General features: G+C 50.0%; 16 protein-coding genes across 16 annotated transcripts; 9 read left to right on the top strand and 7 right to left on the bottom strand.

The window, feature by feature from the left end:
- Positions 1-138: 138 nt before the first annotated feature.
- On the bottom strand, positions 139-1,758 carry COCCADRAFT_27133 (uncharacterized protein; the record flags this gene model as incomplete). The annotated part of the gene is made up of 4 exons (XM_007715165.1): positions 139-375; positions 406-541; positions 711-1,152; positions 1,407-1,758. The coding sequence occupies 4 exons, from the start codon at positions 1,756-1,758 to the stop codon at positions 139-141; spliced, it is 1,167 nt and encodes a 388-aa protein (XP_007713355.1).
- A 328-nt stretch (positions 1,759-2,086) lies between these two features.
- COCCADRAFT_37709 (uncharacterized protein) lies at positions 2,087-2,526 on the bottom strand (the record flags this gene model as incomplete). The annotated part of the gene is made up of 2 exons (XM_007715181.1): positions 2,087-2,244; positions 2,304-2,526. The coding sequence occupies 2 exons, from the start codon at positions 2,524-2,526 to the stop codon at positions 2,087-2,089; spliced, it is 381 nt and encodes a 126-aa protein (XP_007713371.1).
- Positions 2,527-3,176: 650 nt separating this feature from the next.
- On the top strand, positions 3,177-4,028 carry COCCADRAFT_5937 (uncharacterized protein; the record flags this gene model as incomplete). The annotated part of the gene is made up of 3 exons (XM_007715155.1): positions 3,177-3,254; positions 3,306-3,369; positions 3,439-4,028. The coding sequence occupies 3 exons, from the start codon at positions 3,177-3,179 to the stop codon at positions 4,026-4,028; spliced, it is 732 nt and encodes a 243-aa protein (XP_007713345.1).
- Positions 4,029-5,119: 1,091 nt separating this feature from the next.
- COCCADRAFT_37707 (uncharacterized protein) lies at positions 5,120-6,226 on the top strand (the record flags this gene model as incomplete). Its single annotated transcript, XM_007715180.1, has 2 exons — positions 5,120-5,275; positions 5,432-6,226. The coding sequence occupies 2 exons, from the start codon at positions 5,120-5,122 to the stop codon at positions 6,224-6,226; spliced, it is 951 nt and encodes a 316-aa protein (XP_007713370.1).
- Positions 6,227-6,812: 586 nt separating this feature from the next.
- COCCADRAFT_79754 (glycosyltransferase family 2 protein) lies at positions 6,813-8,760 on the bottom strand (the record flags this gene model as incomplete). The annotated part of the gene is made up of 3 exons (XM_007715179.1): positions 6,813-7,238; positions 7,301-8,198; positions 8,249-8,760. Coding segments are annotated over 3 exons (1,836 nt in total), but the record flags the coding sequence as incomplete, so codon positions are not given.
- A 1,666-nt stretch (positions 8,761-10,426) lies between these two features.
- On the top strand, positions 10,427-10,778 carry COCCADRAFT_37705 (uncharacterized protein; the record flags this gene model as incomplete). Its single annotated transcript, XM_007715178.1, has 2 exons — positions 10,427-10,631; positions 10,663-10,778. 2 exons carry the CDS (start codon positions 10,427-10,429, stop codon positions 10,776-10,778), a joined length of 321 nt encoding a protein of 106 aa, XP_007713368.1.
- Positions 10,779-11,036: 258 nt separating this feature from the next.
- On the top strand, positions 11,037-11,631 carry COCCADRAFT_5934 (uncharacterized protein; the record flags this gene model as incomplete). Its single annotated transcript, XM_007715154.1, has 3 exons — positions 11,037-11,214; positions 11,328-11,554; positions 11,617-11,631. The coding sequence occupies 3 exons, from the start codon at positions 11,037-11,039 to the stop codon at positions 11,629-11,631; spliced, it is 420 nt and encodes a 139-aa protein (XP_007713344.1).
- A 2,939-nt stretch (positions 11,632-14,570) lies between these two features.
- COCCADRAFT_98958 (uncharacterized protein) lies at positions 14,571-14,750 on the top strand (the record flags this gene model as incomplete). The annotated part of the gene is made up of 1 exon (XM_007715177.1): positions 14,571-14,750. A coding segment is annotated over one exon (180 nt), but the record flags the coding sequence as incomplete, so codon positions are not given.
- An 830-nt stretch (positions 14,751-15,580) lies between these two features.
- COCCADRAFT_27129 (uncharacterized protein) lies at positions 15,581-16,434 on the bottom strand (the record flags this gene model as incomplete). The annotated part of the gene is made up of 2 exons (XM_007715164.1): positions 15,581-16,113; positions 16,272-16,434. 2 exons carry the CDS (start codon positions 16,432-16,434, stop codon positions 15,581-15,583), a joined length of 696 nt encoding a protein of 231 aa, XP_007713354.1.
- A 586-nt stretch (positions 16,435-17,020) lies between these two features.
- Positions 17,021-17,332, top strand: COCCADRAFT_98978 (uncharacterized protein; the record flags this gene model as incomplete). Its single annotated transcript, XM_007715176.1, has 1 exon — positions 17,021-17,332. One exon carries the CDS (start codon positions 17,021-17,023, stop codon positions 17,330-17,332), a length of 312 nt encoding a protein of 103 aa, XP_007713366.1.
- A 185-nt stretch (positions 17,333-17,517) lies between these two features.
- COCCADRAFT_27128 (uncharacterized protein) lies at positions 17,518-18,601 on the bottom strand (the record flags this gene model as incomplete). Its single annotated transcript, XM_007715163.1, has 2 exons — positions 17,518-17,847; positions 17,900-18,601. The coding sequence occupies 2 exons, from the start codon at positions 18,599-18,601 to the stop codon at positions 17,518-17,520; spliced, it is 1,032 nt and encodes a 343-aa protein (XP_007713353.1).
- Positions 18,602-19,193: 592 nt separating this feature from the next.
- On the top strand, positions 19,194-19,746 carry COCCADRAFT_5931 (uncharacterized protein; the record flags this gene model as incomplete). Its single annotated transcript, XM_007715153.1, has 3 exons — positions 19,194-19,302; positions 19,354-19,469; positions 19,522-19,746. 3 exons carry the CDS (start codon positions 19,194-19,196, stop codon positions 19,744-19,746), a joined length of 450 nt encoding a protein of 149 aa, XP_007713343.1.
- Positions 19,747-20,326: 580 nt separating this feature from the next.
- COCCADRAFT_98919 (uncharacterized protein) lies at positions 20,327-21,451 on the top strand (the record flags this gene model as incomplete). The annotated part of the gene is made up of 1 exon (XM_007715175.1): positions 20,327-21,451. One exon carries the CDS (start codon positions 20,327-20,329, stop codon positions 21,449-21,451), a length of 1,125 nt encoding a protein of 374 aa, XP_007713365.1.
- A 581-nt stretch (positions 21,452-22,032) lies between these two features.
- Positions 22,033-22,475, top strand: COCCADRAFT_98920 (uncharacterized protein; the record flags this gene model as incomplete). Its single annotated transcript, XM_007715174.1, has 2 exons — positions 22,033-22,180; positions 22,288-22,475. 2 exons carry the CDS (start codon positions 22,033-22,035, stop codon positions 22,473-22,475), a joined length of 336 nt encoding a protein of 111 aa, XP_007713364.1.
- Positions 22,476-22,609: 134 nt separating this feature from the next.
- COCCADRAFT_27125 (uncharacterized protein) lies at positions 22,610-24,524 on the bottom strand (the record flags this gene model as incomplete). Its single annotated transcript, XM_007715162.1, has 3 exons — positions 22,610-22,929; positions 22,981-23,503; positions 23,571-24,524. The coding sequence occupies 3 exons, from the start codon at positions 24,522-24,524 to the stop codon at positions 22,610-22,612; spliced, it is 1,797 nt and encodes a 598-aa protein (XP_007713352.1).
- A 571-nt stretch (positions 24,525-25,095) lies between these two features.
- Positions 25,096-26,078, bottom strand: COCCADRAFT_27124 (uncharacterized protein; the record flags this gene model as incomplete). Its single annotated transcript, XM_007715161.1, has 2 exons — positions 25,096-25,806; positions 25,878-26,078. The coding sequence occupies 2 exons, from the start codon at positions 26,076-26,078 to the stop codon at positions 25,096-25,098; spliced, it is 912 nt and encodes a 303-aa protein (XP_007713351.1).
- Positions 26,079-26,331: the final 253 nt, after the last annotated feature.

Raw genomic sequence — 26,331 nt, 5'->3', positions numbered from 1 at the left:
GAATAACAACGCACTGCTGCTTCGCACGACGAGGAGGGCGGGAGCAAGGGGGTGGATTGATTACATGAAGAGGGAGGGGAAAAAATAAGGGATGTCAGACTGTCACAGCAATTCCAGACGCAGCAACTTTTTTATTATTTAGTCGCAAACATGGCACGCGGCATCTGGGGTCAGCCGGACGCTCCCATCCCACAAGCCGACCAACGTGACTGATAAGTAGGTAGGCCCCGGCGAAGGCGCCCTCCCAAGTTCCCGCCCATGCAGTGGCTGGAAGCGAGCAGGCAAGCCCCCTTTGGCCCTCTGGACCGCACTGCTTTGGATTAAAGGCTGCAAAGGCCCTGGGGGGATCTGGGATGCGGCATTTCCCCGCGCGCACTGGATGCGTGTTTCAGCGGACAGACACACGCGTCTAGGAGCGGCCCTTGGGCCCAGGGCAGAAGGGTGCCGGATGCTGTGGTGCGCTGTGGTGCGCTGCGCTGCGCTGCTCGCTGGCCCGGCGGTGCCAAATCCAAACGAAGGAAACTTTTTTTTGTGCGTGTTCCTGGCCCAAGGGCGGGTTTGTCAAAGGGGACCATAGCTAGTGCGTCTTCTAGAGTGCATCCCCGCTTGGGTGATTCGAGCATGGATTCACGTCAGGCTGGCTAGGCCTGGAGTGGACAACGCCGATCGCCAGGCGCATGCTGGCTACTAATCGCAGAGGGGAGACGCACTTTGCCATGGCCGCGCTTGGTCCATGCCGGCTCGGGCGGATCAAGGACACGGGGAACCGAGCGCTTGTCTGGAGACGGCCACGGCCACAACAGCCCAGCCGATCGCTGCTGTGTCTGGCCGTGGTGCCCTCAGCGCCGACATGGCCGCCTGCCAACAGGCGTTTGCGCCATCTGCATCCTCTGTAGTGGCCGTCCAGCCAGCAGGCCATGGTTGTCGTCCTCTCTGCCCATTGCAACACACAGTCGTGGTCAGCCTGGCCAGCCTGACGAGCCTGACGCCCCCCTTCCCCCCTCCCCCCTTGCCCTCGGAACGCGAGACCGGCGCTTGGCGTCATCGCGATCGGTCGCACGCCTGGCGTCTGTGCTGCTATTATCGCGCGAGCCATCGCCCCGTCCTGCCATTCGCTGCGGTGGAGCCTCTGCCTGTTGGGCCATGCCGCATCTGCACCACACAATCACCGCCACATGACGGCCGGCCTGTGGTGCCCTTCTGGACCCCATCAGCATCTCGACACTTTGCCCATGGAGCACTGCACACACACACACACACACACACATGCACGCAATACTTCTTACTCATCTACATACGCAATTGCCTGCATACCTGCATCCTCAATTACCACCACATGCACTCTCTCCATACACCTGCCAAGCCATCGTCTTCGCTCCGGTCACCGCGGTGCCTGGTTTACACACGTAGTCGCTCCCATGTCCATGTGGGCGTGCTACGCTGCACCCAATGACAGCCCTTGGTCGAGGAGCCGGTTGGCAGCATGGCGGTGGGGTGCACTGCGCTCTGGAGTCGCCATCCACGACCTTCCGGTGTGGTGTCTTCATTCCATGTAGGGTATGCAGATGCAGATGCAGGAGAGCATTCAATTGCGCCTGCCGGTTCGGGAGTCCCGTGGCTCTGGGTACTTGAGGGGTCAAAGACGCCACATTGCCGCCCGCACGCCTGCCATTGGCACTGTGACAAGTCTAGTACAATTGGCCTCCATCCATCGCCCTCTTCACTGTCTACAATATTTCTCCGTCTCCTGCCAAACATTTTTGTTACAGCCCGGTAGATGACGGCTCAGGGGGCCTCAATCAGCACGCAACTCGTTTGCACGTGCGCTCGCTGACTCAGACACTTGTCCAAAAGCATCCCCTGCGAAGCCCACTTTGGCCATGGCCACGCTCGGCACACCAAACCGCGTAGGGTTTCATACTACCGACCGACGTGACGTCATTCGCGATGGCTGTACAAAATAATTTCATCCTGCAGCATCGCCCGATGCACATGTTGCATCCCGTACATTTTTCCATGACGTGGGCTCCTTCGGCCCGTTGTAATGCCAGAAGATGCTGGTAACCAGTGACTAAGCGATGAACAATCACCAACCGCTTCTCGTCTTCCTTGCTCCCACAAACAACAACAATCCAGTTTCACGCCTCCCACAATCCAAGAGTCGGCCCTTCGAAAAGAAAAAAATGTTGTTGAGCACCAAGCACATAGTTGCCCAAAAGTCCCCACTTGAGGTGTTGGCTGCGACTTTTTTTTTCGAAGATCGGTATGCGTTGTCGCCAACGACGCCTCATGCTAGGACAGACAGAGTTGCGGTCTGTCTTTTTTGCACAAGTGCCTCAGACCGCGGGAATGAGCAATGTTAGTACTAGTAGTAACCGAACTACTTAACCTCGAAATGCTGGTCCGGTGCTTCTTGCTGTAAAAAGTACAAACAGGAAACAGGATTTCACAGTACTTTACTGCATGGTCCCAAAGTCCTTGGTGCAGTGTGTAGTACTCTCTACCCATACCTTCTGTCCAAATCATCTCCGCCACTTTTCACTGGTTGTGCAATTGAGTGATTTTGTAGAGGCTTGTCTAAGCCGTCAAGTGAGAGGCAGGAACTTCCGATGCTGACGCAGCTTGCGCGGCAGGTTGGGCAGGTCATTTAACATCATCTGACTGCATCAAGATTTGTTCAGTCAGTGCCTCGAACATCAATGTTATTCTCTATGAACAAATGGCCTGGTCATGGTTTTGTACCCTATCGATAACAGATGGCTGTGGGATGACTTCTGACAAGCGTGCAGCACAAGAGGATACTCCAACTTCTTTGTGGTCTTACAGTCAGCCTCTGATATGCAGAATAAATCAGAGCATACCATGAAATGACTCTCTTGGGTAAGTCGCTACGGATAGTAAATGCAATTTGTGTAACCAATATGCCTGCAAGGATATTTGTGTACGTAGTACAAAGGCATCGGAAACGATACCCATCTTAGTCAGCAGCTCACGTGCTTGACGTTCGTCATTGTGCTCGGCAACCTCAAACCGTCCACCAGCAACATCGCTGCCTGGACCCAAACTGCATCCTCACATCGCGCACGATACTGGAACATTGAGATACATCTCTCAACGATCAGTCGCACCTATACACAGCCCGCAAGTTCCAAATCGCATCATCTCACGCATCGACGATGGCGGACGCATCCGCGCAACCTAAGCCAAGCAGCAGTGTCAAGCTTGTGCTGCTAGGAGAGGCGGCTGTGGGAAAGGTGCGCGATGTCAATACGTCAGTTTTGAACATGAACTGACTTCGATGCTAGTCTTCCCTTGTTATGCGCTTCGTGAACAATGACTTCCAAGAAAACAAAGAGCCAACTATCGGAGGTATGGACACAGCCACCCTACTGATCCCATTCTCAAGCGGCGCCTTGAGGCTAACATGACTCCTGACAGCTGCTTTCCTCACGCAGAAATGTAATCTACCGAGCCGTACCATCAAGTTCGAGATCTGGGATACCGCAGGCCAGGAACGTTTTGCCTCGCTTGCACCCATGTACTATCGCAATGCGCAAGCCGCCCTCGTCGTGTACGATATCACCAAGCCCTCATCTCTCACAAAAGCTCAACACTGGGTTGCCGAACTGCATCGTCAAGCCTCGCCCGGCATCGTCATTGCGCTTGTAGGAAACAAATTCGATCTTGCCGCTGCTGGTGACGAGGACAGGCCAGAGGATGCGGATGCTGCGCCTGCAGCCGAGGGAGAGGAAGAGCAGGCACAAGACGACCAAGACTCCAGGAGAGTGCCCAGCAAGACTGCAAAGGCATATGCGGATGAAGAGAGTTTATTGTTCTTCGAGACGAGTGCAAAGACTGGCCACAACGTTGCTGAGGTATTCACTGCCATCGCAAACGCAATTCCAGAGGCGAGTTTGAAGGGACCACGCCACGTCGGCGGCCAAACCAACCTGACTAGGCAAGATGCTGACCGGGTAAACTTGGGCAGCGCGCAGCCACAGGGTCCCAAAGAGGGCTGTGCGTGCTGATATGCTTTTTGGACAATGGGCTTCAATTACATATTAATGGGCGGAAACACTGGAGATAAAGATTGCCAGAGTGTTGATCGCAGATTTATGACAATATTTTTTCTCTTTCTTACCCCTGCCAGGCGTTGAACGAGGAGAAGCGTAGTACTCTTTTGCTTGTCAATAATATTGTTTAGCAATGCGTTGAAGACTATTTCCTTGATTATGAGGAATTGCGCTAAAGATATCTAGGCTCTATGGAGCACTGCAGATGCAGGGATGTCCAATAACGGGAATGCCATTGTATACTTGTACTACGCAGCATGCCTCGAAGATTACTAGTACTTTGTCCTCCCTCTGAACATGAGCGATTATACTTGATTGGTAATATCATGTCTAGGATATGAGGATTGGGTACTTTGTTGATTGATGGTTCTCGGTCTTAAAAGTCGTTTCTCTATCAACACTATGTGGTACGTAGATATGCTTTGGAATAGCAGGCATCTTATCGGAGAGACTGGTGAGGAAGTGGACTCCAAGTAGGAAGGATGTGATCTTGTGAACGTATGTGTTTAAGATATCTCACATCAGCCTCAATGGCTTATAGACAAGAACACTGTAGGAGATGGTCTCACGATTTCTATTCTCAAGAAATGCTGGGACCATATGGTAAATGGGGTAGTGTCCATAGGTACCTAGCTCCTACTGCAAACAACCTCATTATTCGAATTCCCGGGAACCTGCGGGATACATGTATCGCAAAGAGCAGCCAGGTCTTCCTCGGGATGAGAACACAGTCGTCTTACTTGAATCTGGTGGCATTCCAACCTGTTTACATACAAGTGACAAAAGTAGATCCTCTGCAAGCGCCACCAATGATTGCGGGGCTGCTGCGCACAAATCTGACGCTAACCTTTTTTCCCCAATCACCTATACTTCTCACTACTCATTCGCCTTTTCGGAACTATCGTGTTTGACTCACCATACATCACTCATCTCGACTCAGAGTGTTGCCTAACATAATCCTGGATATATCTTGTCAACTTGTCCCCGCATTCGTCAAAATTCGGCCCGCAAATATTTCGCGCATCTTCAGCAGGACTATCACAAACATGGCCAGAGGGGGTCGTGGCGGCGGCAGTCGCAATCCGGCCAATCAGCCAAGAGAAGTGCAGGTTTCAAAGAAGATAAGCTGGTTACTCAGACATGGAGCTGACCAGGAGGGACTGAAATTAGGAAAGGGTGGCTATGTCAATGTCCAAGATGCGGTAAGTGTGTAATTGCAGTGTACATAAACCAAAGTCATCGGGAACAAAAAAAAAAAGAGCCAGAATTTGGAAACCCCTTTTTGAGAATCGTAGTCGGATGGATCCGTTTTCATTGGCTTTTTTTTTGGCAAGCAGCAAAAAATTAACAGTCCACAGCTCAACACCAAGGCTCTTCAAAGCCTCAAAATCACCTTTGCAGAAGTCCGTGACGCAGTCGCAAACAACGAGAAACAGCGCTTCTCCATGATTCCAGTCTCATCACTTGACAAGGAATCATCTGAAGTGCCTGTATCAGAGCAACTGGAAAGCATACAGGAATCAGACGATCCTGCAGACTACGTCATCCGCGCGAACCAAGGTCACTCGATCAAAGTCGACAACGAAGGCCTCCTCGTCCCCATCTCCGCCGAAGCCGGAAACGTGCCCGAGACAGTCGTCCACGGCACCGACGAGCGCGCCTGGAACCTCATCCTCAAGAGCGGCGGTCTCCGTCCCATGGGGAGAAACCACATCCACTTTGCGTCTGGACTGCCCGCTGGATTCAAATCCCTCGACTCGACGTCTGCATCTGCGGACGCTGCGCCCGTTATATCCGGTATGCGCAAGAGTTCGACGATTCTGGTCTACGTTGATATCGATGCTGCGCTTGCTGCTGGTATCAAGTTTTTCATCTCGGAGAATGGTGTCATTTTGACAGAGGGCAATGAGCAGGGCTTTTTGCCGTATACCTTTTTCAAGCGCGTCGAGAGTAGGAAGAAGGATGGGGGTGTTCTGATGAGCGATGGCAAGTTGCCTGAAGGTGTGGCTGTTGATGTTGAAGAGTGGGAAAAGGAAGTTGGGCAAGCGAAGAAAGGCAGAGGGGGTGGTGGTCGAGGTGGTCGGGGTGGCGGTGGAAGAGGAGGTAAAGCAAGAGCAGGAAACAATTCAAGAGACACGACGAGTAATGCATAAACTTTTCATTGATTAAAGTATCAGAAAATAAAAATGAATATATAGTGCAAATTTTTTTCATGTTCATAAATACTGATTACACAGTTAAAAAAAATAGGTATATCGCAGAGCATCCTTTTCCAGAAAACATTTTTCTTTTCTGTACCGAGCAATCTTCCCCCAAGTCTATATATCGTACACAAGGAAAGAGGTAAAAAAAAGAAAGTGTGTAGAAGTTGTTTGTAGAAAGTGTGTGTAGAAAGTATGTGCGACGAAGAGGAATGAAGAAAGGTGTAAAGGTTCTGTTTGAAAGAGAAGAAGAAAGAGAAGAGGAATAATGTAAAGGAAGGATGAAGAAGAAGAAGAAGAAGAAGAAGAAGAAGAAGAAGAAGAAAAGGAGAAGTCATGTAGGAAGAAAATGAGTGGATGATCAAACATCTTGCTGCGGTCGTCCCTGTGCCGCGTTCTTCTCACCAAAGTAATCCCTCGCCACGACGCCCTCAGTCCTCAGCACATGGCTGGTAGGCCTCGAGTCCTGACGGAGGCCAGGGGACATGATAGGCTGGGGGGCAACAACACCTTCGTGCGAGTTCCTCGCGGTATCCAAGTCATCATCCTGCTCCTCAACACTGGGGCGACCACCAACGGTGCGCACAGTAAGGCGACGACCTAGACCACCTTGCTTGGAAGCCTGGTCTTCTTCAAGGCGAATGACGACCTCGACGGCCTTTTCGTCCTCGATGACCTTGGGGTGGCGCTTAGCGAAGTAGCGCGCGTACTTGTACAGTGACCAGTAGCAGCTTGCGACGTTGACGAAAGTGAGGACGATCTTGTAGGGCAGGTAGTAGACGTAGAGGAGAACCCAGCCGACGCGCTCGTTCTTGCGGCGGAGATGTACTTCGTTGAAGATGATGACGTTGATGGCGTACATGACGATTGTGGCGGCGAGAAGGTAACCACAAAAGTCGGGGCGGACGATAAAGGAGATGGGCAGGATGAAGGGAGTGAGGAGGTAAAGGAGAGTTTCGTAGACCTAGACGTGTGTATGTTAGTATATGTGAAGGGATGCGATGTAGCAAAGGTGTATGTGCTTACCTCTTGGAAGACAAAGATCTTAGCGCCAATCTCCCACCAGCCGAGCTTCCAGTCGCAGAGGATGTAGGCCATGTTGTAGTACATGCCGTTGACGAAGAAGAAGTTCCAGCGCTTGAAACGTTGAGAGAAGATGGTCATTTCACCGAAGCCACCGCGAGAGCCGCCGCCAGCGAAGAAGACGGCAGTGGGGGTCTCGGTCTCGACGAAAACCTGCGAGCACATCTTGATGCGCGAACCAAGCTGGCGGGCGACGTGACCGAAGAACCAATCCTCTGATACACTGAAACCGGGGTGCTCGTGGAAAGTCTTGATGAGGAGTTCGCGGTCCCAGAGGGAGATGGCGCCGTGGGGGAAGGTAGCAGAACCGATCTTGCCGGCAAATTCACGCTGGATACCACTAAGCTTGTACTCAAGATCCTGGGCTTGTTGGCAAAGGTTTCCCTTGGACCCATTAGGTCCGACGGATTTGATGGTGTAACCAATGCACTTGACTTTGTCAGTCATGCGGTCAGTGACGATGGGGAAGTTATCGGGAAGGGCGCAGTCATCGTCGATGAGCAAGACGTTCTTGAACCCCTTTGCGGCGTAGCAGCCAACGAACTGAGCAACAATCTTTGATCCGATGGGCGACCAGATGTGGTTGACTCCGTAAGGGCGGCAGACCTCTTCTGTGTTGTCGAGTGGCGTGGGACTGTTTCCGTTGGCAATGACGAAGATGTGGGATGCAGGGAAGATCTTCAAGGCAGCTTCGAGAGTGTTTGCAATGAGCCCGGCGGACTTGTAGCAAGGGATCATGAGACAAGTGTCATCAACAGTGGATGGATACTTGGTTTCTGTGGTGTAGTCGGCAGGTGGAGGGTCCTTTTCGAAGAGGATAAGAAGAGGAGCAAAGGCGTAGCTGTGGAGAGATTAGCAAAAGCTCAAAGTTGTCTACAAGGACCAACTTACAATAGCGCAATACCCAGAGTGATACCGAATCCACCAGGAAGGACAAACTTGGTTTGGACAACCCAGTACATCCACCAGACCGCACCCTTCCAGAGCGGCATACCAATAAGCACAAAGTATATGAAGAGGATCATAACGAGATACAAGCTGTACTCGAAAGTGTTTTGTGCCCATGGCTTGCGCTGGATCTCGATACCCTTCTGCTTGGCCTTCTCGTAGGTTCCGAACAACTCACTCCGTTGGAAGTAAGATGCGTTGGTCATGCGACGTTGCAAAGAACCAGGAATGATGCCATCGACCACTGATTGCAGAGTGTTCTTGCGCTTGTGCTTAGCATGATGTACTGGTTCAGGTTGCTTGGGTGGCGCATCAAACGACCCACGAGGCGTGTTGTTTTCTGTTGCGAAAGGATCGCTCTTGACCGAGCTTGGCTTTGAAGCAAAGGGGTTGTCGTTGGAATAGGTCGATGATATGCTAGCTCTCCTCTCAAAGTTGGGTGATGGTGCTCGGCTTTCCCGAGGAGTAGTAGTCAGGACATCGCTTGAGCCAGGTACATAGGAGAGGGTTCGCTGAGCCCTTGTGCTTTCTTCGTCAGGTGAGGGTAGTGTGTATCGTGAAGTTCTGTTGTTGTCGAAGGGACTGGCGTTAGAGAACCGAACACTTCTTCTTCGTTCGCTTTCGCTTCGTGTGCGTCCGGCATCGGTAGAATCCTGAGTACCATTCCGTTGTAAACCCCTCGAGCGTTGGTTGCTGTTTTGTCGAATAGCTGATCGTTGAGAGCTGTTTTTTCGAAGGGCGGACCGTTGAGTGTCATTTCGACGAATAGTTCCTACCCCTGCGTCGAGGAAAGGGTTCTCTTGTATAGGCTCCCATGCAGCAGTATGGGTGGCGGTGTTGTCCCGCTTGGATCCAAGATTGCCAGTGGCACGTAGGAGATGAGCGGGAACCGCAACATCCTGGGATTGGGAAGGCATGATCTCACTGGACCGCCGGCCTTGTCCAGGGAAGTATTCTGGTCTCCGAGACGAGGTGTCGAAAGGAGACACCATTGTGAAGAGTAGGGTAGAATGTACTGAAGGATATTAAGCCTTGAGTGTAGTTATACCTGGGCGATGGTGAAGATGATGAACCCCATTATCAGCGGGGGCCATACTCCAGATCTTGTACTTTTCGCACCTTCGGGCGGGTAGTCGGATGCCCTCATAGCGCCATCAGGATCTGGAATCACCAAAGCGTGCTAATGGCCCACATCTCACGAAGTGTGAGCACCCCAGCGTCGATCGAGACGGGCTGCTTCGCCCATACTCTAGAATTGGCTGGCTTGTGCGCCACAGACGAGGTCTACTCTGACGTTCACGGCTGAGCCTGGACCAAAGAAGTACCCACGTTGCTTAATAGTGACCCAGACGAGTTAGCTCCCGTCAAATCTTAGCCTGGGGCAAAATTCATATGTCGAGATCTGAACCGGTTCGAACGACGGCGGCCAAGCTAGTTGGATCGTACTAAGTCAATCATTGAGCCACACCATCATCATTGCGTGGATGATTGTGTACACATCAACCTAACAGGAAAGCATCACGTCAAGTTGGCTTGGGATGTGCAGTTGCAAGCCGTATGCTTTCTCAACACGTAAGACGAGAGTTTTCGGGAGTCTGGGCATTATTTCTGCAGGGCCCTCCAATACTTACATGCATACGGCAGTCTAGTAAGACATGAAACATCCACAATGATTCTGACAGATCGACAGGGGCCCACGAAAAAGCCCAGTTGACGGAGAGATCCCGACCAGGGGTAGCTGACGGAGAAGGCCATCTCCCGATTTCTGGGATTTGAAAAGGCAGTTCATGGCGTAGCCGTGTGCATGGGCCTGGGACACAGCCACATGGACCTGCATGCCTTCGGGAGCTACAAGTAAACCATTCTGGCTTGAACCAAGGAAAAAGTAGGGGTTTGAGACGCCGGCCATGGCGGCTGAGAAGGCCGTCTAGTGTTGATGGGGGGGTGAACAAGTAGTTTGTAATTGATATGCTTAGCGTGAATCGCGATCGAAATTGAGGGTGTGATTACTAGGCAAGAGAGCCCCTGCAAATTGTTGCTGATAGAGAATAGCGCTGGAAAATATTTTTCTCCCATGCTCCGAGAGTGCATGGGATTCCTGTGATACATGCACGGGGTGCTATGATGACACGTGGGGTCCGTATTATTGCACTGCAGGACTTGAGCACCCTTGCGCAGGTACTTCGGAGAGTACTTTTTGGGTCGAGAAACACCGAACTCGACCGAACATCGTCGGTTCGGTGGCAAAGCGCATTAGGCCGTGGGTGTAAAGTAGAGCGACTACAAAGGTACTTCCAGATCGCAGATGCGCGCCCCAAAACCGGCGGTGCCTTCTTTGTTTTTGTGGTCGACGCTAGGTACTGTAGCGCTGTGTCCTAAGGTCGGCGCCGCTACAGTGACATCCCTTTCCGTGGAGACGTTTAACTCTCATTACATGTTGGCCCTCCCCACTTCCCTGCCAAAAGAAAAATAATAGAGAAGCAACACTTGGCAGGACCACAGCGTTGTTGGTGAAACTGAGCAGGATCAGTATGTTTATGAGGTTGAGTTGCATGTCGCTAAGAAAACGCCGTTCCCGCCGGCCCGTTAGGTGAGCCGCCGTAAGGCGTACTAAGAATCGAGTAATTACGTCAGCCCCACCTTAGATGAAAGAGGCTTTGCTGGGCGTTTGAGGTACAACAACTGTAGCCTCCATTCGCCCTAGATTTTTTTTTCTAGCAATTACCACGAAATGAACGCCTACGCCTCGCAGTACCCGCCGGCTATTCCGATTGATCCTTCATACAAGGAGTTTTTCCAGACCTTTTACGCCATATCCGACACTCCAGAGGCGCACGAAGACTACGTCAAATACTTCACGAAGGATGCAACACTAGTCATGGCTTCCAAAATAGCAGTAGGCCGAAATGGTCTGTCGCGCGTTGCTTTTTTCATCTAGCCTCCACTCCATACCTGCCATAGTCCTTTACTCTCTGGAACCGCAACGGTTGATTCGTCCCGATGGGCTGACTCTTGGCTCCAGAGATCCTAGCCTTGCGCAAAGCCATGTGGGAAACGGTCTCCAGCAGGGCGCACGCACCACTGAAGATATTTCCGTTTGGTCCAAACGCTAACGAAGTCATGTTGTACGGAACGGTAAAATACGGCCTTAAGGCAGGGGGGGAGTCAAGTAAAGACTGGGCTGCAAGGGCGCACCTCGTCAAGGAAGGAGACGGCAAAGTGATGATGAACTTCTATCAAGTGTATCTGGTACGACATTCAGCCTCCACACGCTCTCGCTCAGAAGATTTTGAGCTAACAAGCGGATCAAGGATACAGCAGCATAGGCCAAGTAGAGTGTTGATCTTAGGTAAATCAAAGCATTGGCTCGTGGAGCTATTGACGTATGTGGTAACATTCGCTGTACACACGGAGCTTGTAAGCATCATATCCGATGCTACTGCTACCTACCATGACATTGTCGTCTCCGAATGAAGTGGGTATGGGGGATGTTCCAACTCCGGAATCAAACTGAACAGGTAACCAGTTCGCCGTCTTCCGAAACAATGATGGGTCTGTTGGTATACTTAAACTGGAGACAACCACATGGTTCTTCGGGTGGCCCGGCTTCTGTTGACGGTAATTCAGGCCGACAATATCTTGAACAGATGCTGACCGCGCCGCATGTCATGTTGATGCAAGAGCACCTCCATGTTCAGTTACCTCCCACTGATCCCTACCCACTATAAACTTTATTGTATACCGTATTCAGCGGAAAGCCTGTGATGCCTGGGACGGGACAATTGATTACTGTCGGCTTCCGCTGAATCACATCCGTGATCACCAACATTGGCAGTCGGTAATTTTCTATGAGCTAAATGTCATACCGCCTCCGCGGAAATACGAGAATACTGAGGGTAGCCTTGCTATGATAGGGCTTGGTACAGAGTATGCCACACGAAGACCCTCTGCGACTGATGATGACGGTTCAACTTGCCACACTAACCATATCTAGCAAAGAGTTGCTCATCTGCTAAGCTGACAATGAAATAACTTTCCCAATGAAATGTATGCGATTCCGAACACGGAGGTATAGCTACGTATCGCACATTTAACATTTTTGGTACCCTTTTGCATCGTAAACCTAAAATCCAATCTGGAGCATCGCTACCATCACACCACATCACCCTCCGCACAGATCTGAGTGCTCAGTGCCAGAACTCGGCCCTTTCGTTACCGGTGAAATTTCTATTCCAAGGCCTTGGATATTTTGGGTGGATATCGTTAAAGGGGTAGAGCTTTGACATGACTCGCGAACAGACCTGGATCTCGGAACATTGGGCTACCAATCGCAATAGCCTTACATCCAGACACTGTTGGCAAACTCCGCGTACCATACCGTCTCATTGAAACCCGAATACCACACGCGCGATCACTGAGTACCAAGCAATCTGGACCCTTGTGCAAAAAAGCAAACACAGATCTAGGGTTGTTTCTCGGTTTCGCACGCCACTTACGGACTGGGCGCTAACGCTAAAAAGGATGTTTCATAATCTGTCAGCGTCATCCATGGTTCGCGTGGTGTGACTGGCGCTAGTTTACTTTTGGCAGCGGACTTGTAACGGAGTTGCGGCCAACCAACAGGACCTTACATTAGCGAGGGATGTCACCACGGTCCGAAGATTCCCATCCTTTTGTCCGCACGTAGATATTTTGACCAAATCCAAAAAAAATCATTAGTAAGCAAACAACGCCCGGCTAGCTCAATCGGTAGAGCGTGAGACTCTTAGCTTTCACGTCCTGATCAGACTCGATTGGTTATCTCAAGGTTGTGGGTTCGACCCCCACGTCGGGCTTGAGATCTTTCTTTTTTTGCTTCTGCCGCGGACCTGTATACATCGTTGTCATGCAGGGCAAGATGGCTTGTCGAGAGATTTGTAAATCTTTTTGCCCTGCGGGTACGGTACCATTTGTCGTCATGCAGGGCAAGATGGCTTGAGGCTATGTATGTAAATCTTTTGTATCCCGCAGATGATCTCTTGCTTGCCTTACCCGCGTCGGCGAACAAAGAAAGGCAGGTTTCTTGAGCTTCTGAAAGATGTCACTAGTATAGCGACATGGATCGTACGTCAGGGTATACCTACATAGGTGGCGCCTTTCATCGGCGGAACCGCGTCACTGCGTGATTTTTAGCCAACTTTATGGGCATCACTGATGTGTTAGCTGAATCTTGAAGACACGTCTTTTGCACACACTGTTGTTCTTATTCAAGCACAGTATCTTCTTTACAGAATCGTTGTGTGTGCTGTGTACCCATGAATCGGTGCTGCCAGAGTGTCTGCATATTTAGGAACTAGACTGCAGAGCACGGGCTGTTTGATACTAGGAAGTAACAGCGAAAACTTTATCTATTTTAGTGACGTGCTATTGAACCTGAGTTTCAGGTACCAACACTGACATTGACATTCCACTGCGTGATGTAACTGTACAATCTTCTTTGCGCATCTGCATTACCTATTTATGTTTTCTTACTCGTCTCTAGTCCAAAGCTATATGCCTAGCTCATATCAATGCACGTAAAAAAAATCGTATTACGAAACAACAAACCTGAGCACCTGCAGATTCTCAAAGCCAATACCATGGAAAGTATCGTTGTGAGTTCTCACTCGTTCAACAGTAATGAACAACGTAGGCATAACAGAAAACTTTGCTCACAACAGTTTTTTCTGTACATACTTTTCGGAGCAAATAGCCAACCTTAAGCTTCAGCTGGAACCTTGACTGTAGATACCACGACACACGTACACATTTCATGCTATAGATACAAAATCAGTCAGATCATTTGCAAAAACCACCTGTCGTATCGGCGTACATGGCGCTGACAACCGTATCCAGAAAACTTTCTCTATGCAGCTGCACATTCAACGTAAGCTTATGTAAGTCGCAGAATATTAGCAAACTCAAGAGGGGAGACTTTCCGTTCAATAATTTCCCGAAGACCACTTTTTTCTATATAAAGAGTGCCTCGATTTTTTTCCCTCCTCGCCATTCAAAAAACATATCGAACTCAAATCTCTCTATATTTCTAATAAAATGGATCTTGTATTTGTACTGCTAACACCGCAGTAGAGATCTTCTAAATCACTCTCATTTCATTTAAACAGCCTTGTGTTAACTATTAATTAGCCGTCCGAAGGGAGGGTAGATATAGGAAATTCTCTTATGATTTGCAATAATCACGTAACGAGAGACCAGTTTCAAGAAAACTTCTTTAGCACCACAACTTAGAGCTGTAGGTCAAGAAAATCGGGAAAGTAATAATTGTTGGGTCTACTGCCGTAGAAACCGGATCTTCAAATCCACTGTCCTTGGCTCACTACCTCCGTCATCTCCAATATATTCACTGTACGAGTTTACATGCAAGACTCTTAGTTATATCTGCTTCGGAAAAAAGCACGCGTACTAGACGCCCTTCGCTACGGCCAGGCCTCTTTTTTGTAGATGTGTGACTTGACTTTTTCTTCCTCTCTGTTTGCTATATAGCGTCTTAGATCAATTATGTCAGAGAAGAATGGCAGGCCACACAGCTTAACCTGCCGGAATCGGGTTATCGAAAAAATACCTTTGCAGTCAGAGTAAAATTTGCAGGTGTGGTGTTGGTAAAACGCCGGGTTGTTTGTTCGCGACGGGGAAAAAGGGAGGTATTGAATAGACAGGTTGTTAATAGTTAGATTGGGAGAAGTTGATTTCTTGGGTTGATTTCGTTGGTTTATTTGTTTGGATAGATTCAATCGATAGGAATATCTGTGTTGATTAGACACAATATAGTATCTCGGATTGATTGCTTGATTACTTCTAAGTGTGTGCGCATGTGGGTATATCTAAATCCCAGAAGAGGACCATCTAGTACAATGGTGAACACCCCTCTCGTATAAGGGAGATAATTCAAATATGTTCTAGTCTACTGTTATCCGTGGGTGAATGTTAGACGAGAGATATGTAGTTAGTGGCAGAAAAGGGTTGAAATGATATTGCAAGCATTTTTTTTTGACTGCGTTGTTGAGAGTGATCAGTGTCTTATTTCTCATGCCTTTGGAGAGAAAACGTTAGAAATCATCACCTAAATATAGACTCGGGGATCGATACAAACTCATCAATTGAACATGCGACTCCTAAATCGGTCGTATTTACATATGACCCTAGATCATCTCTCACCGCCAACTCCTTACTAAACTCATATCTACTTATACAACAACAGTCCCCCAGCCCCTGCCCAAAGAACCACAGCCATGTTATCTACATATCCTTTGTCAAATCGTAAATCTTCTGAATCTCCTTAAGCTGACCCTCATGGTCAAAGTTGAGATCCTTCAGCATTCCATCATGGAACCCGAACACCCATCCATGCACAACGGGGAACTCATTCTCAGCCCAAGATTGTTGTACAGCAGCTGTCTTGATAATATTCCTGCACTGCTCATACACATTGAGCTCGACAAGCTTGTTATACTTGTCGTCCTCGGTTCCACCATTGGCAATGACATCGTCGAGCTCCTTTTGGTGCAGACGGTATACGTCGCGGATGTTTCGTAGCCAGGGGTTCAAGAGACCCATGTCCTTGGGGGTCATGGCGGCTTTGACACCACCGCAGCCGTAGTGGCCACAGACGACAATGTGCTTAACTTTGAGGTGGCGCACGGCGTAGTTTACGACGGACATGACGTTGAGATCGATGTTGCAAACGAGGTTGGCGATGTTGCGGTGGATGAACATCTCGCCGGGCTCGAGGCCAGTGATGGCTTCGGCTGGGATACGGGAGTCGGAGCAGCCTGGAGGAAGCGCGGTCAGTGATTGCTTCATTCGATTTGGTCTACAACTGAGTGTTTTGCAAGGCGACCCAGGCTATTGAGACCAGTTGGGTAGCCAGTTGATTGCCCAGCCGGCTCTCCGGAATGACTTTGGCTACTTCATACAAAGATTGACTCACCAATCCAAAGATACTCGGGAGCTTGACCCGCGCTCATATTTTCAAAGAACGCAGGGTTCTTCTTCTTCATCTCCTCGGCCCATTTCTTGTTGTTCTCAAAGATACGGTCATGGCTCTGCTGGAGGTACTTGCGAACCTCCTTTGAATCCTCTGTTCCAGTCATTCTGGGCCACGAATACTGTCGTTTGGTCTGGAGAGGCTGCGCGGAAGTAGTTGCTTGAAGTTTTGGGATGGATGATCCGGTATGACAGAATCGCGACGAAGTCCGACCAAGCAGTGCAGAGACTGGCGAAGGATTTAAAGGCAGAGGTGAGCTTGATAAGAGACGCGCCGGAGAGGAGAGAAGCTGCCCCGCGGCAACTAGCTCTCGGAGGGCGTGGGGTAGCCGGTGCGGCATGACAAGAACCAAGATAGACAGCAAGTCCACAAATCGCCAATTCTTTTAGTAATTGTGCCGGCAGACTCGGTTCACAGAGAGGGAAGATGCGCGAAACAAAAAATATTTGTCGGGTTATTTTGTTGTTTGTTGCGCGCCGATTGGACGCTCTGACGTTGACGGATTGGGACATCGGTCCAAGATGGTGGGGAGCTTGTTGTAGATCGGTGGATGAGAGATCTAGCGAACGGATCTCATCCAGATTTCAAGACCCAGATTGGCCCAGGGTTCTTTCTGCGAAGCTTCAATATCCCTGTCTGCGACCATCAATATCGTTCATGCTACACAAAAAGTTATTGAAGACACCAGACCGATGTCTCTGAATGACAACCAGCGCAGTCTCATCCTAAATCATGCCGATCGTCTGCTCACCACTCGGGCTTGGCCAAAGACGATCTGCCCTTCCGAGATCGCACGTGCATTGTCCGGCGCGGAGCTGGACACGTTGAACGCAACAACATGGAGAGACACCATGGACATTATACGGCAGCTATTGTGGGAGAAACGAGCATCTGGCGAAGTTGAAGTTATGCAAAAAGGAGAAGTGGTGGCCGCAGAGAGCTTGGAGGATATCAGAGGTCCAATTCGAGTGAGATTGGCAAAGACACAAGTTAGTCGGGTATAGCGTAATAATATTCATGCTTACCACAACAATCTACGTCTGCTCAAGCTGTTGCTACGCTGCCAATGCTGCCAATGCTGCCAATGCTGCCAATGCTGCCAATGCTCCGACCAACGCCGAATGTCAACTCCGCCAACGCCCCGCAAATACATCAACTCCGGTGAACTCCAATCAATGCCCGCGATTACTCATTTCTCAGGATAGCTGGCCCCGCTGACGTCGAGACCCTGCCATTTCTCGTCCCAGCCCATCCCTGGATCTGTTGCATTACCCGCTTTGCCCTCCTCGGTCAGATTCTTGATATCACTCCAATACTCCAACTTCTTGCACTCGTTATCCGCTGCCTCGACGGCTTTGAGCAGGTTGTTGATTCGGCGTTCCTCGGCCTCACCTTCAGGCTTTCCGTCTTTTTTGTGTTGTTCGCGGTGTTCTTTTGCAGCATCAAAACGGTCCATCAGCGTCGAGAGAAGTTGGCGGCGTGAATTTTGGAAAATAAGCATGGACATGATTGCAGGAATCTGCATGTGTTAGTGTGATCGGATTCAAGAAACGCACGTGGGGAGTGTGTACCTGTTCTGCAAGATAGTGTAGTTCCTCACCCCCATCGTTGATGAACTTGTGTATGTAAACAATCTTCTCGCGGTCGATTGCAGCAGCCTTCAGCTTCCTCATCAATGTGGCAATATCTCTGATCTCTTCGTCCAAACTGGTTTGAGAGCTGTCCAACAGACCGCTGCCAGTGCCAAATGTCGTGGATCGAGCCAAGGTTGTACCAATACTGAATTGCTCACCAAACATGCGTTCCTTGGCGTTTGCTCTGGTCTTGGGTGGCAGTCTCTGCTTAACACGTCTTCGCAACCAGCGTCGCCGGCGGACAAAGCTATGAAACCACGGATGGTTGCCATGCCACGCTGAGCCCTTGAACAAAAAACTGTATTGCCAGCCTTCCTCATCGACGTCCAAGCTCATGTCGACATACCAAGTTTTCCAGTCCCATACCCAGCTCGGGTCAGGCACCTGTGCGTTTGTGATGTTGACAGCCGAGGGCTTGAACTTGGCATCTTGCCAGGGCGCAGGATCGATTCTTAGGTTCCACAGCGCCTTGGAGGAGAAGAGCGGTATGCCGAACACGAACCAACCGCGCTGGTTTTCGTAGAGGATGTCGATGTGGGAGCTGGCGTTCGTGAGTTGCTGCTCGGATTGTGTGACGGTCGTCGAAGGCGTATTGTCGCCATTTGTGTGGTCGACGAGGCTTATTGGCTGGTCGGCCATGCTGTTGAGCTAGGTATGTGTAGGAAGGAGGTCGAAGGCGGACGCCGTTGCTATCGCCGAGACATGAGGTCGATGTGGTTTGACAGGCGCGCCACGCTGCGTCTGGAGCTCCGGAGAGTCTGATGATTTTGTACGAGGAAACGAGGATCGATTCGTAGCGTATCGCTCGGGGTCGTGAACACGTTGCTGCGAAGGGTGCTAAGGTTGGTGTATAGGGGTTCGTGGCCAGGACGATGCACGCACGCCCGAGGATTGTCAAACACCGCGCAACTAAATTGCTAGTCGCGCTAAAAGCTACGGAAAAACGGAGGCACGTGGGCAGAAGCAAAACTGCCGAATGAATGGCGTGTGGTTCCCAACAGTCATGATGCTTTTCGAGGAGTTCACTAGTTTGGCGATCTAGTTCGCACGCGTAGTTGGATCATCCAACTGCGCAGGAATTACGTCACACCAGCTGTGCTGCCTTGAAAGTCTTCCCCTCTTTCTTAACAGAGCTGATTCTTCATTTTTGATTTGCAAGTTCGCACAATCTAATCCCTCTTCAAATCCAAAAACTTTTTTTTTTTTAAAAAAAACAATCATCCCAGTCAACATGTCTCGCAAATTTCTGACCTACGGTGGTATTACTGCTCTTGGTGGAGCGACTTACTACCTCTACAGCGCTGGGGGCGACCCGAAGCTTGCCGAGAAGAAAGCAGAACGTGCGTCATTGAGCGTCGCTTTGAACAGAGCGCAAACTGACTGATACATAGACGATGCGGCGACTGCTGCGCGCAGACTGAGAGGCGACTATCCTGGCCAGGACAAGGAAGCGAAGAAGGCAGCTGAGGAGGGTTATGAGGCAGTACGCGCTACCGCACAACAATACGTAAGTTTGGAATAGTCTTGCCTTGTTTGCAACATGCCCTAACTTCGACCAGGCCGACCAAGCCAAGGCGGAGGCGAACAGACTGGAGAAGAGGTTCGATGCTTACAGCGCCGATGCGAAAAAGCAGTACGAGCATGCAAAGGTGCTTGCTGAACAAGAGCTGCACCAAGCCAGCAAGCAGGTCAACGCAGCGGCAAACAAGTTTGATGCCGTCGTCGAGGACAAGGCGGCAAAGGCAACGGGCTGGTTCGGCGGCTGGTTTGGTGGAAGCAAGTAAAGTATGAGGCATGAGTGTGCTATTGGTGTGGTGATGGTAAGAGCAGAAGAGAGCAGAAGCATCCTTCTGACACTTTGCATGAGCATTGGAGTACATGGGCGTCAGTTCCTTCATCTCGGTAGCATAATGTAATACTCATACATATACCACTGTTGGTTTTTCCTATCGTGTAGTGGTTCGCGTGTGGTACAAGAGACCAGCTGCATGACGTTTGCATGCAAGTGCGGGATGATGAAGGAGAACATGATATCATTCGATAGTAGAGAATATTGCCTAACTCAGCGCGTCATTGTCTAGACGTGTATGGAGAAGAATGAATGGTAGACGCGCTGCCATAGGGTGGGGCAATTGCTCGTTTGGGTTTCAAATGGGTGGGGCCTTAGTTACGCGACGCGAACGCGCAACGCGTCAAGCGTGTCTCTCCTTCCTTTCTTTCCCTTCCCTGTTTTACATACCCCCTCTACCCATATACTGCACCCCATCTCCTTTACACCACAAAGCGACGCCCGCACGGCATTTTTCTTATCGACATTGATCCACGTATCTTATCGCCGTACCATTCTCACCTCTATCTTCAACAATGTCGCCCATTGCTCCTGGCCAGCTCCCGGCCGAGCTCGTCAACCTTCTCGCACTCCACTCGTCATTTCTGACTGCCCTCTCACTACATTACGCGCACAATGGCGTCTCAACACCCGCAGATCTCCAAGCCTTGACTGCATCTACGACTCTGGTATGGCGCCAGCGCAAGGTTACTTACGATGACGTCCGGCTGCTCATCGGCATCCTCGATCACGGCCCTTCTGGCGCCAACAACCCCTACTACCTATCCGACTATGGCCGTGGCAAGATTTGCATCGAGATTAAGGAAAACAGCCCAATGATGAACGGAATGACGCACATGAACGAACAAGGCCTGCAAGAAATGTTCAAGGAGGGCCTAGACACATTGTGGTCGCAATGGTGTGCATCGCAGAAGATGTCGACTCGACCTATTGCCGTACCCAAACGCGGACGGGGACGCCCAAAGAAGACCGATGTCAAGCAAGCAACCATGGAGACTTTCCTCGACGATGCTTCCATCTCAAAGTTCCTCAGCCAACTTCCCCTTGCCGAGATCACCACATGCGAATCGCTTACCGCACTTGCACCCTCACAAGAGAAAGGACGTAAGAGGCTGAGGGAGTTCAAGGAAAGCGTTCAGCAAGGACGTGCACAAAAGAAGACAAGGTCAGCGACAGACAAAGAAAACGAGTCTACTACAGGCCAAACCCAACAGACTCAACCTGCACAACCCAAAATCACCGAATTCGCTGCCGTTCGCAAAACCAATCTTCTCGACCGCATCCTCGCCAAACAAGAAGCCGCCAAAGCTGGACCCGCTGCCCCTAGTCCTGCCGAGCTCCAACGAAGAGCAGCACTGCAACGTACTCCAGAAGTTATTGGCGTCCTCTCCCTCCTTTGTGCCAGCAAACCTGGATCTCGTGTTTCTTTCTCTACTACCGCTCTTATACAGGCCCTGCAAGGCTCCATCCGAACTCCCATCTCAAAAGACGAGGCAATGAAGTGTGTGGAAGTGTTGGCGAACGAGGTTGCACCGGGATACGTCTCCCTTGTCAGCATGGGAGCCATGTCTAGTGTGGTCATCAACCAGATGATGAGGCCAACGGATATAAAGAGCAGGCTTATAGCGCTGGGCGCATAATCACCATATCTTCTTCTTACTTCATTTTTTGTATAACTACCGACTCACATTGCCAGCGAGCGATGCTTCAGCACTCTTCAGCGTTTTTCTTTTCGGCTTTTTCTTATACCGGCCTTTCTTCTAGCCGACCTGTTGAATACGGCATTATCCAGCATCCATGGGAGCGTTCTTGTTTGTATAATGAACTATGCCTTTAATTCACGTATCAAATATCATTAATGACACTCTTGTGTGTACCATGTCTCTGTATTTACTATATGCCCTGTATTCCCTGTGATGGAAATCGGACGAGGGACACACTCAAAACTCTCACGCCAGTAACGTCAGGATTGCCAATCTCGAATTGGCAGCTTGCCAGCATACCTAGCTTGCTAGCGCCAACCCAAGTAAAAAGCCTTGCAACAGGAAAAAATCCCAGTCGCTTATCTAAACAGAGGTACCCACTTTCGTCGTCTTGTCAACATCCCAGCATCAACTACTCCAGCTTACATTCAATCTCCACACTACATCTTCCAATAACCCAATCCAAACATAACCATACATCCCAACTCATTCAATCACAAGAAAGAAAGCAAAAAAAAATGTCACCCTTCTCCCGCATGGCCCGCATGCTTCTGATCATGCACTCCCTCGTCAACATGGCCCTCGGCGCATACAGCTTCGTCAACACGCAAGAATACGCCGCTATAACCGGCGTAGAAGCTTCGGATCGGGCCTTGCAATCAATCGGTAAATTCACCCAATTTCCCTCCCTTTTCTTCATACTACATACCAGTATTATCTACTTTGCTTTTCTCAAACAACCTCGTTGCTAACACTAATTCTGTGAAAAAAAGGACTTGCTACTGTAGCAGTGGGATGGTACCAACTCATTTTCATGCTGCAGGGAAATAGGCGTATGATGGCATCTACGATACCGCTGAGATGCGGCTTTGCTGCTGTCATGGCAACGTGGGATAAGACGCCGCTGGTGCTATATGAGCTTTGCGTAGTATGGTTTTGTTTGCTTGCGGTCTTTGCGTAGATTTTCTTTTTTCTCTCTCTTCATCATATCATCTATGTGTGGAATTAGATATTCCGACGGGTATGACATATCTTTCGGGGTGATATAAAAAAAGTTCACGAGAATGACAAGAGAAAAAGAAGAAGGAGATTTATCTAGCTCCACTTCACGCTTCCACCGGCTTTTTCTTCGAGACTCCATCCACCATATGTATCTACAAAGCCTTCTCGCGTTAGATACTCCTTGTGCTCCTCGCTTCTCCACGCCAGCGTTGTGCCGAGCTTCCAGCTCGTGTCAAGCTTGTCTAGCACCAACTCTACAAGCTGCACGTTCTCGGGTTGCTGCACCTGAGGTTTCGCCAGGATAGCGGTGAGTTCCTCCTTTGTTGCCGCGCGGTGGAACGACAAGGCCGGGTCTGGGTGGTGGTACAGGGGGAGGAGGTGAGAGTAGTTGTGAGGGACGATGTCGTTGTATGCTAGAAATTGTGAGTGAAAGAAAAAAGCGAGATGAGGAAAAGGATACTTACGCTGTCGAGCACCCCAAATCAATCGCTCAATGGTATATCCCTCGTTATTGATGACAAATATTACAGTCTTGCACTTTGCCTTGATCATGGTGCCAATCTCCTGGATTGTCAATGCCATGGATCCGTCGCCAGTAACCAGTATCGTCCTTCCCTTGTTACGCTTGTTCGCTGCCTCTAGCTCGCGCCTTGCCAAATCGGCGCCCAGCGTGGCTGCAGTCGCAAAACCAATGCTGCCGTAGTAGATTTGCGTTACGAGAGTAATGTCTTTGGGGAAGGTGATATCGCCGATTCCGGGGTTCGAGGTACCTGTTTCGCTGATGACGACGTCACCAGACTTAAGGAAGGCTTCTATCGTGGGCCAGAGCCAGGATTGCGTTAGGTGCTTGGCGTCTGCATCCAGAGGGGTGCGTGGAGGGGGAAGCTGTGGCTTGGCTATTGAGTGTTTGGCTGGTGAGGGGAGAGAAGCAGATAGAGCGGCGAGGAGTGGTTGTATGGAGGTGGATGGATAAGACGTGCCCTTGACCTGAATTCTATTATTAGTACCAAAACACTAAATGCAAAAGCTAATGTTGGTAATTGGAGGAACTTACAAGAACATCGAAGGGGTTGATATGGATCACTTTCCCTTCGTCCAACTGTCTCGAGAAACCAGCCGTGTTGGTGTCACATGGGATATATCCCAGCGTTATGACCAGATCAGCGGCTTTTGCGACTTCCTTGACACCTGGAGTACTAATTTCGCCATTCCATACGCCGACAAATGTCTCTTCGGTCTCGTCGACGATGCCTTTGCCCATGTTTGTCGAGAAGAACGGAACATTGAGCTTCCTGACTACCTCTTGAGCTTCTTTGATGGCACCGAACCGGTGCACAAGCGCATCTACTACGATGGTTGGTTGTTTGGCCTCAGCGATAGCACTGGTAATAGCGTTGATTGCCTTTTCCTGTGCCTTCTCATCGACTTGTGGGGCCAGGTCGATTTTCTTGTCCAGTAAACTCTTGTCCACCAACTCGGCACTCAGATCCAATGGCAAAAAAATGTACACTGGCCCGCTCTTGATCACACACTCTCGGAGTACGCGGTCAATCTCGCTTGGCGCATTTTCAATGTCCCAGAGCTCTGCAGCGGCAAATCGTAGCCCCTCACTAGCCTTGTTGTATACTTGGTGATTTGGCTTCGTGCCAATGCTATGATGAATCATCATATGGTCCTTCTGCATTGCGCGCGTAGTTTGTCCAACAACATGTATGACCTTTACGTTCTCAGACATGCTGCCCGCAATACCATTCAGTGCGCTCAATTCACCGACACCATGAGTGGTGACGAAACATCCGGGCACGTTCTTGATGCGGGCATAGCCGTCTGCGGCATAAGATGCATTCAGCTCATTTTGGTTGCCAGTCCACTTCAGGCCATCGACGTGGAAAATATGGTCGAGAAATTGGAGGTTGAAGTCGCCTGGTACACCGAAGATCGTGTCAACACCGATTTGATGGATACGTTCCCACATGTAACGCCCGAGGGGGATTTTGTTTTCCGCCATGATGGGTAGGCCTAGCTATTACTCTGCTCTAATGTTGTTACACAGTTGGCAATGTTTCTGTTGTCTTTGGATGGTTGTCTTGGAGATTATTAGTGCGTTGGCCTAAGAGTGTCGTAGGGCGTGAGAGGTAGCCGGTAACCCTGGTAAACGTACTATAAACTTGACCCCGCAAAGACTTGGGTGTGACAATGTATGTAAGCGATGTTTTGGATGACGACAAGAACAATACACAACTAGAAATAAATACACAATAGCAACAAAGGTCAAGTAGTTTGGAGCTAGGGCGCGTAGGGCGTAATGACTGACAACCGCGGGTCGGTTGGACACGGTTAGTTGATAGTGTAGTGCGGGGAGCGGCCTTGCATCGGAATGCATCAGCTGGGTTCGGAACACCAGCTGCATTTGGGACACCAGCTGGTTTCGGAGCACAAGCACGCTCGGAGCACGGAAATATGTTGATTGTCGCAACTGTCACACTGAGAGAGCGTCATTGAAGATTTTCTGCAATTTTACAGAAAAGAACATGATTTGTTTGTTCTGCTGAGACACTTTGCTCTGTCGTCCCCGCAACTTAGTGCTTCTCCGCATCCTTGAAGCTCGCCATCTTAAAGTCATACGGCAGCTCAAAATCTGCTTTCGGGTCACCCTCAAAAGGCTTGAAGTCTACAACGAGTGAATCCTTGACTGCGAAGACTGCATCATCGTCAAGGTACTTGCTCTTGCGGTCGAAAATTTGCGTAACAACAGGCTTGTAGCCAGGCGCCGTAAGCAAGAAATGTATATGTGCCGGTCGCATCGGGTGCCTATCGAGCGCCTGTAGAACCTTTCCGGCCGGACCATCGAAAGGAATAGGATATGGTACAGGCCGCAAACAATAAAAGCTGTATGTCCCATCATTTCCAGTTGTGAACCTTCCCCTAAGGTTCATATCTGGTTGATTAGGATCCTGCTGCTCATACAGGCCGTTTGGTGCCGTGTGCCAGACATCTACTACTGCGCCTTCAATGGGTTTTCCAGTTTTGAAGTCGGTGACTGTTCCATGCATCCAAGTACGGTCGCCTTGTTCGTTGATTTCCTTTGACACGATACAAGACCCCATGGGTAGCTCCGGTGCGTTTTCTCGGTAGAAGGGTCCCAAGATGGCAGTAGCAGTAGGTTCATCTGCAGCTGTGGAAGCGAGCTTGTATGTTATCTCATCGACAAGAGACTCAAGGCCGAGAACATCGCAAAGCAGCTGGCCTTCATTGCGTTTAGAGTCGGACATGCGACCTGCTTCGTTTATCTATTCACCCTCAGTATGTGTCAAATAGGATACATGCTAGATGTGTAGCCTGAGAAGACGGCTAGACGTACCAGTTGAACACCTGCCATCCACTCATCAACCGTGAGCTCATTCTCTCTCGCGAAATCGTGCAGATGCCGTATCAACCCCGCCGCAAGCTGTCGGACCCGAGGAGTAGCATTGGGCCCTGTCGCATTAATCACTGCATCCGTAAAGTTTGGGTTGAATTTGTGTTCCTTGCTACCAGATACTGCTGAGTTTGTTTCACTCATCTTGTCTTGGTGGTTTGTATAGTATGTAATGTAGTGCTAGTGTATGCAGATCAAGAGATGTGGCGCCTTCAAATACGCGCTGGAATTGCTTTGCATAGCGAGGCCAACTCCGAAGTAGGCTGATAGTAAACAGAGAAACGTGATCAAGACCCGCCAACCGGCAACATATCGGCGGCTCTCATGCACACCGGCGTAGACCAGACGCAGATAGCCACCAAGTTGTCGACAGATATGTACTCGCTACAGCGCGGCA

The sequence above is a fragment of the Bipolaris zeicola genome (assembly GCF_000523435.1).
Source record: "Bipolaris zeicola 26-R-13 unplaced genomic scaffold scaffold_99, whole genome shotgun sequence".
NCBI lineage: Eukaryota > Fungi > Ascomycota > Dothideomycetes > Pleosporales > Pleosporaceae > Bipolaris > Bipolaris zeicola.
The sequence above is the reverse complement of the archived record's forward strand: the minus strand, read 5'-3'. Positions and strand labels throughout refer to the sequence as shown.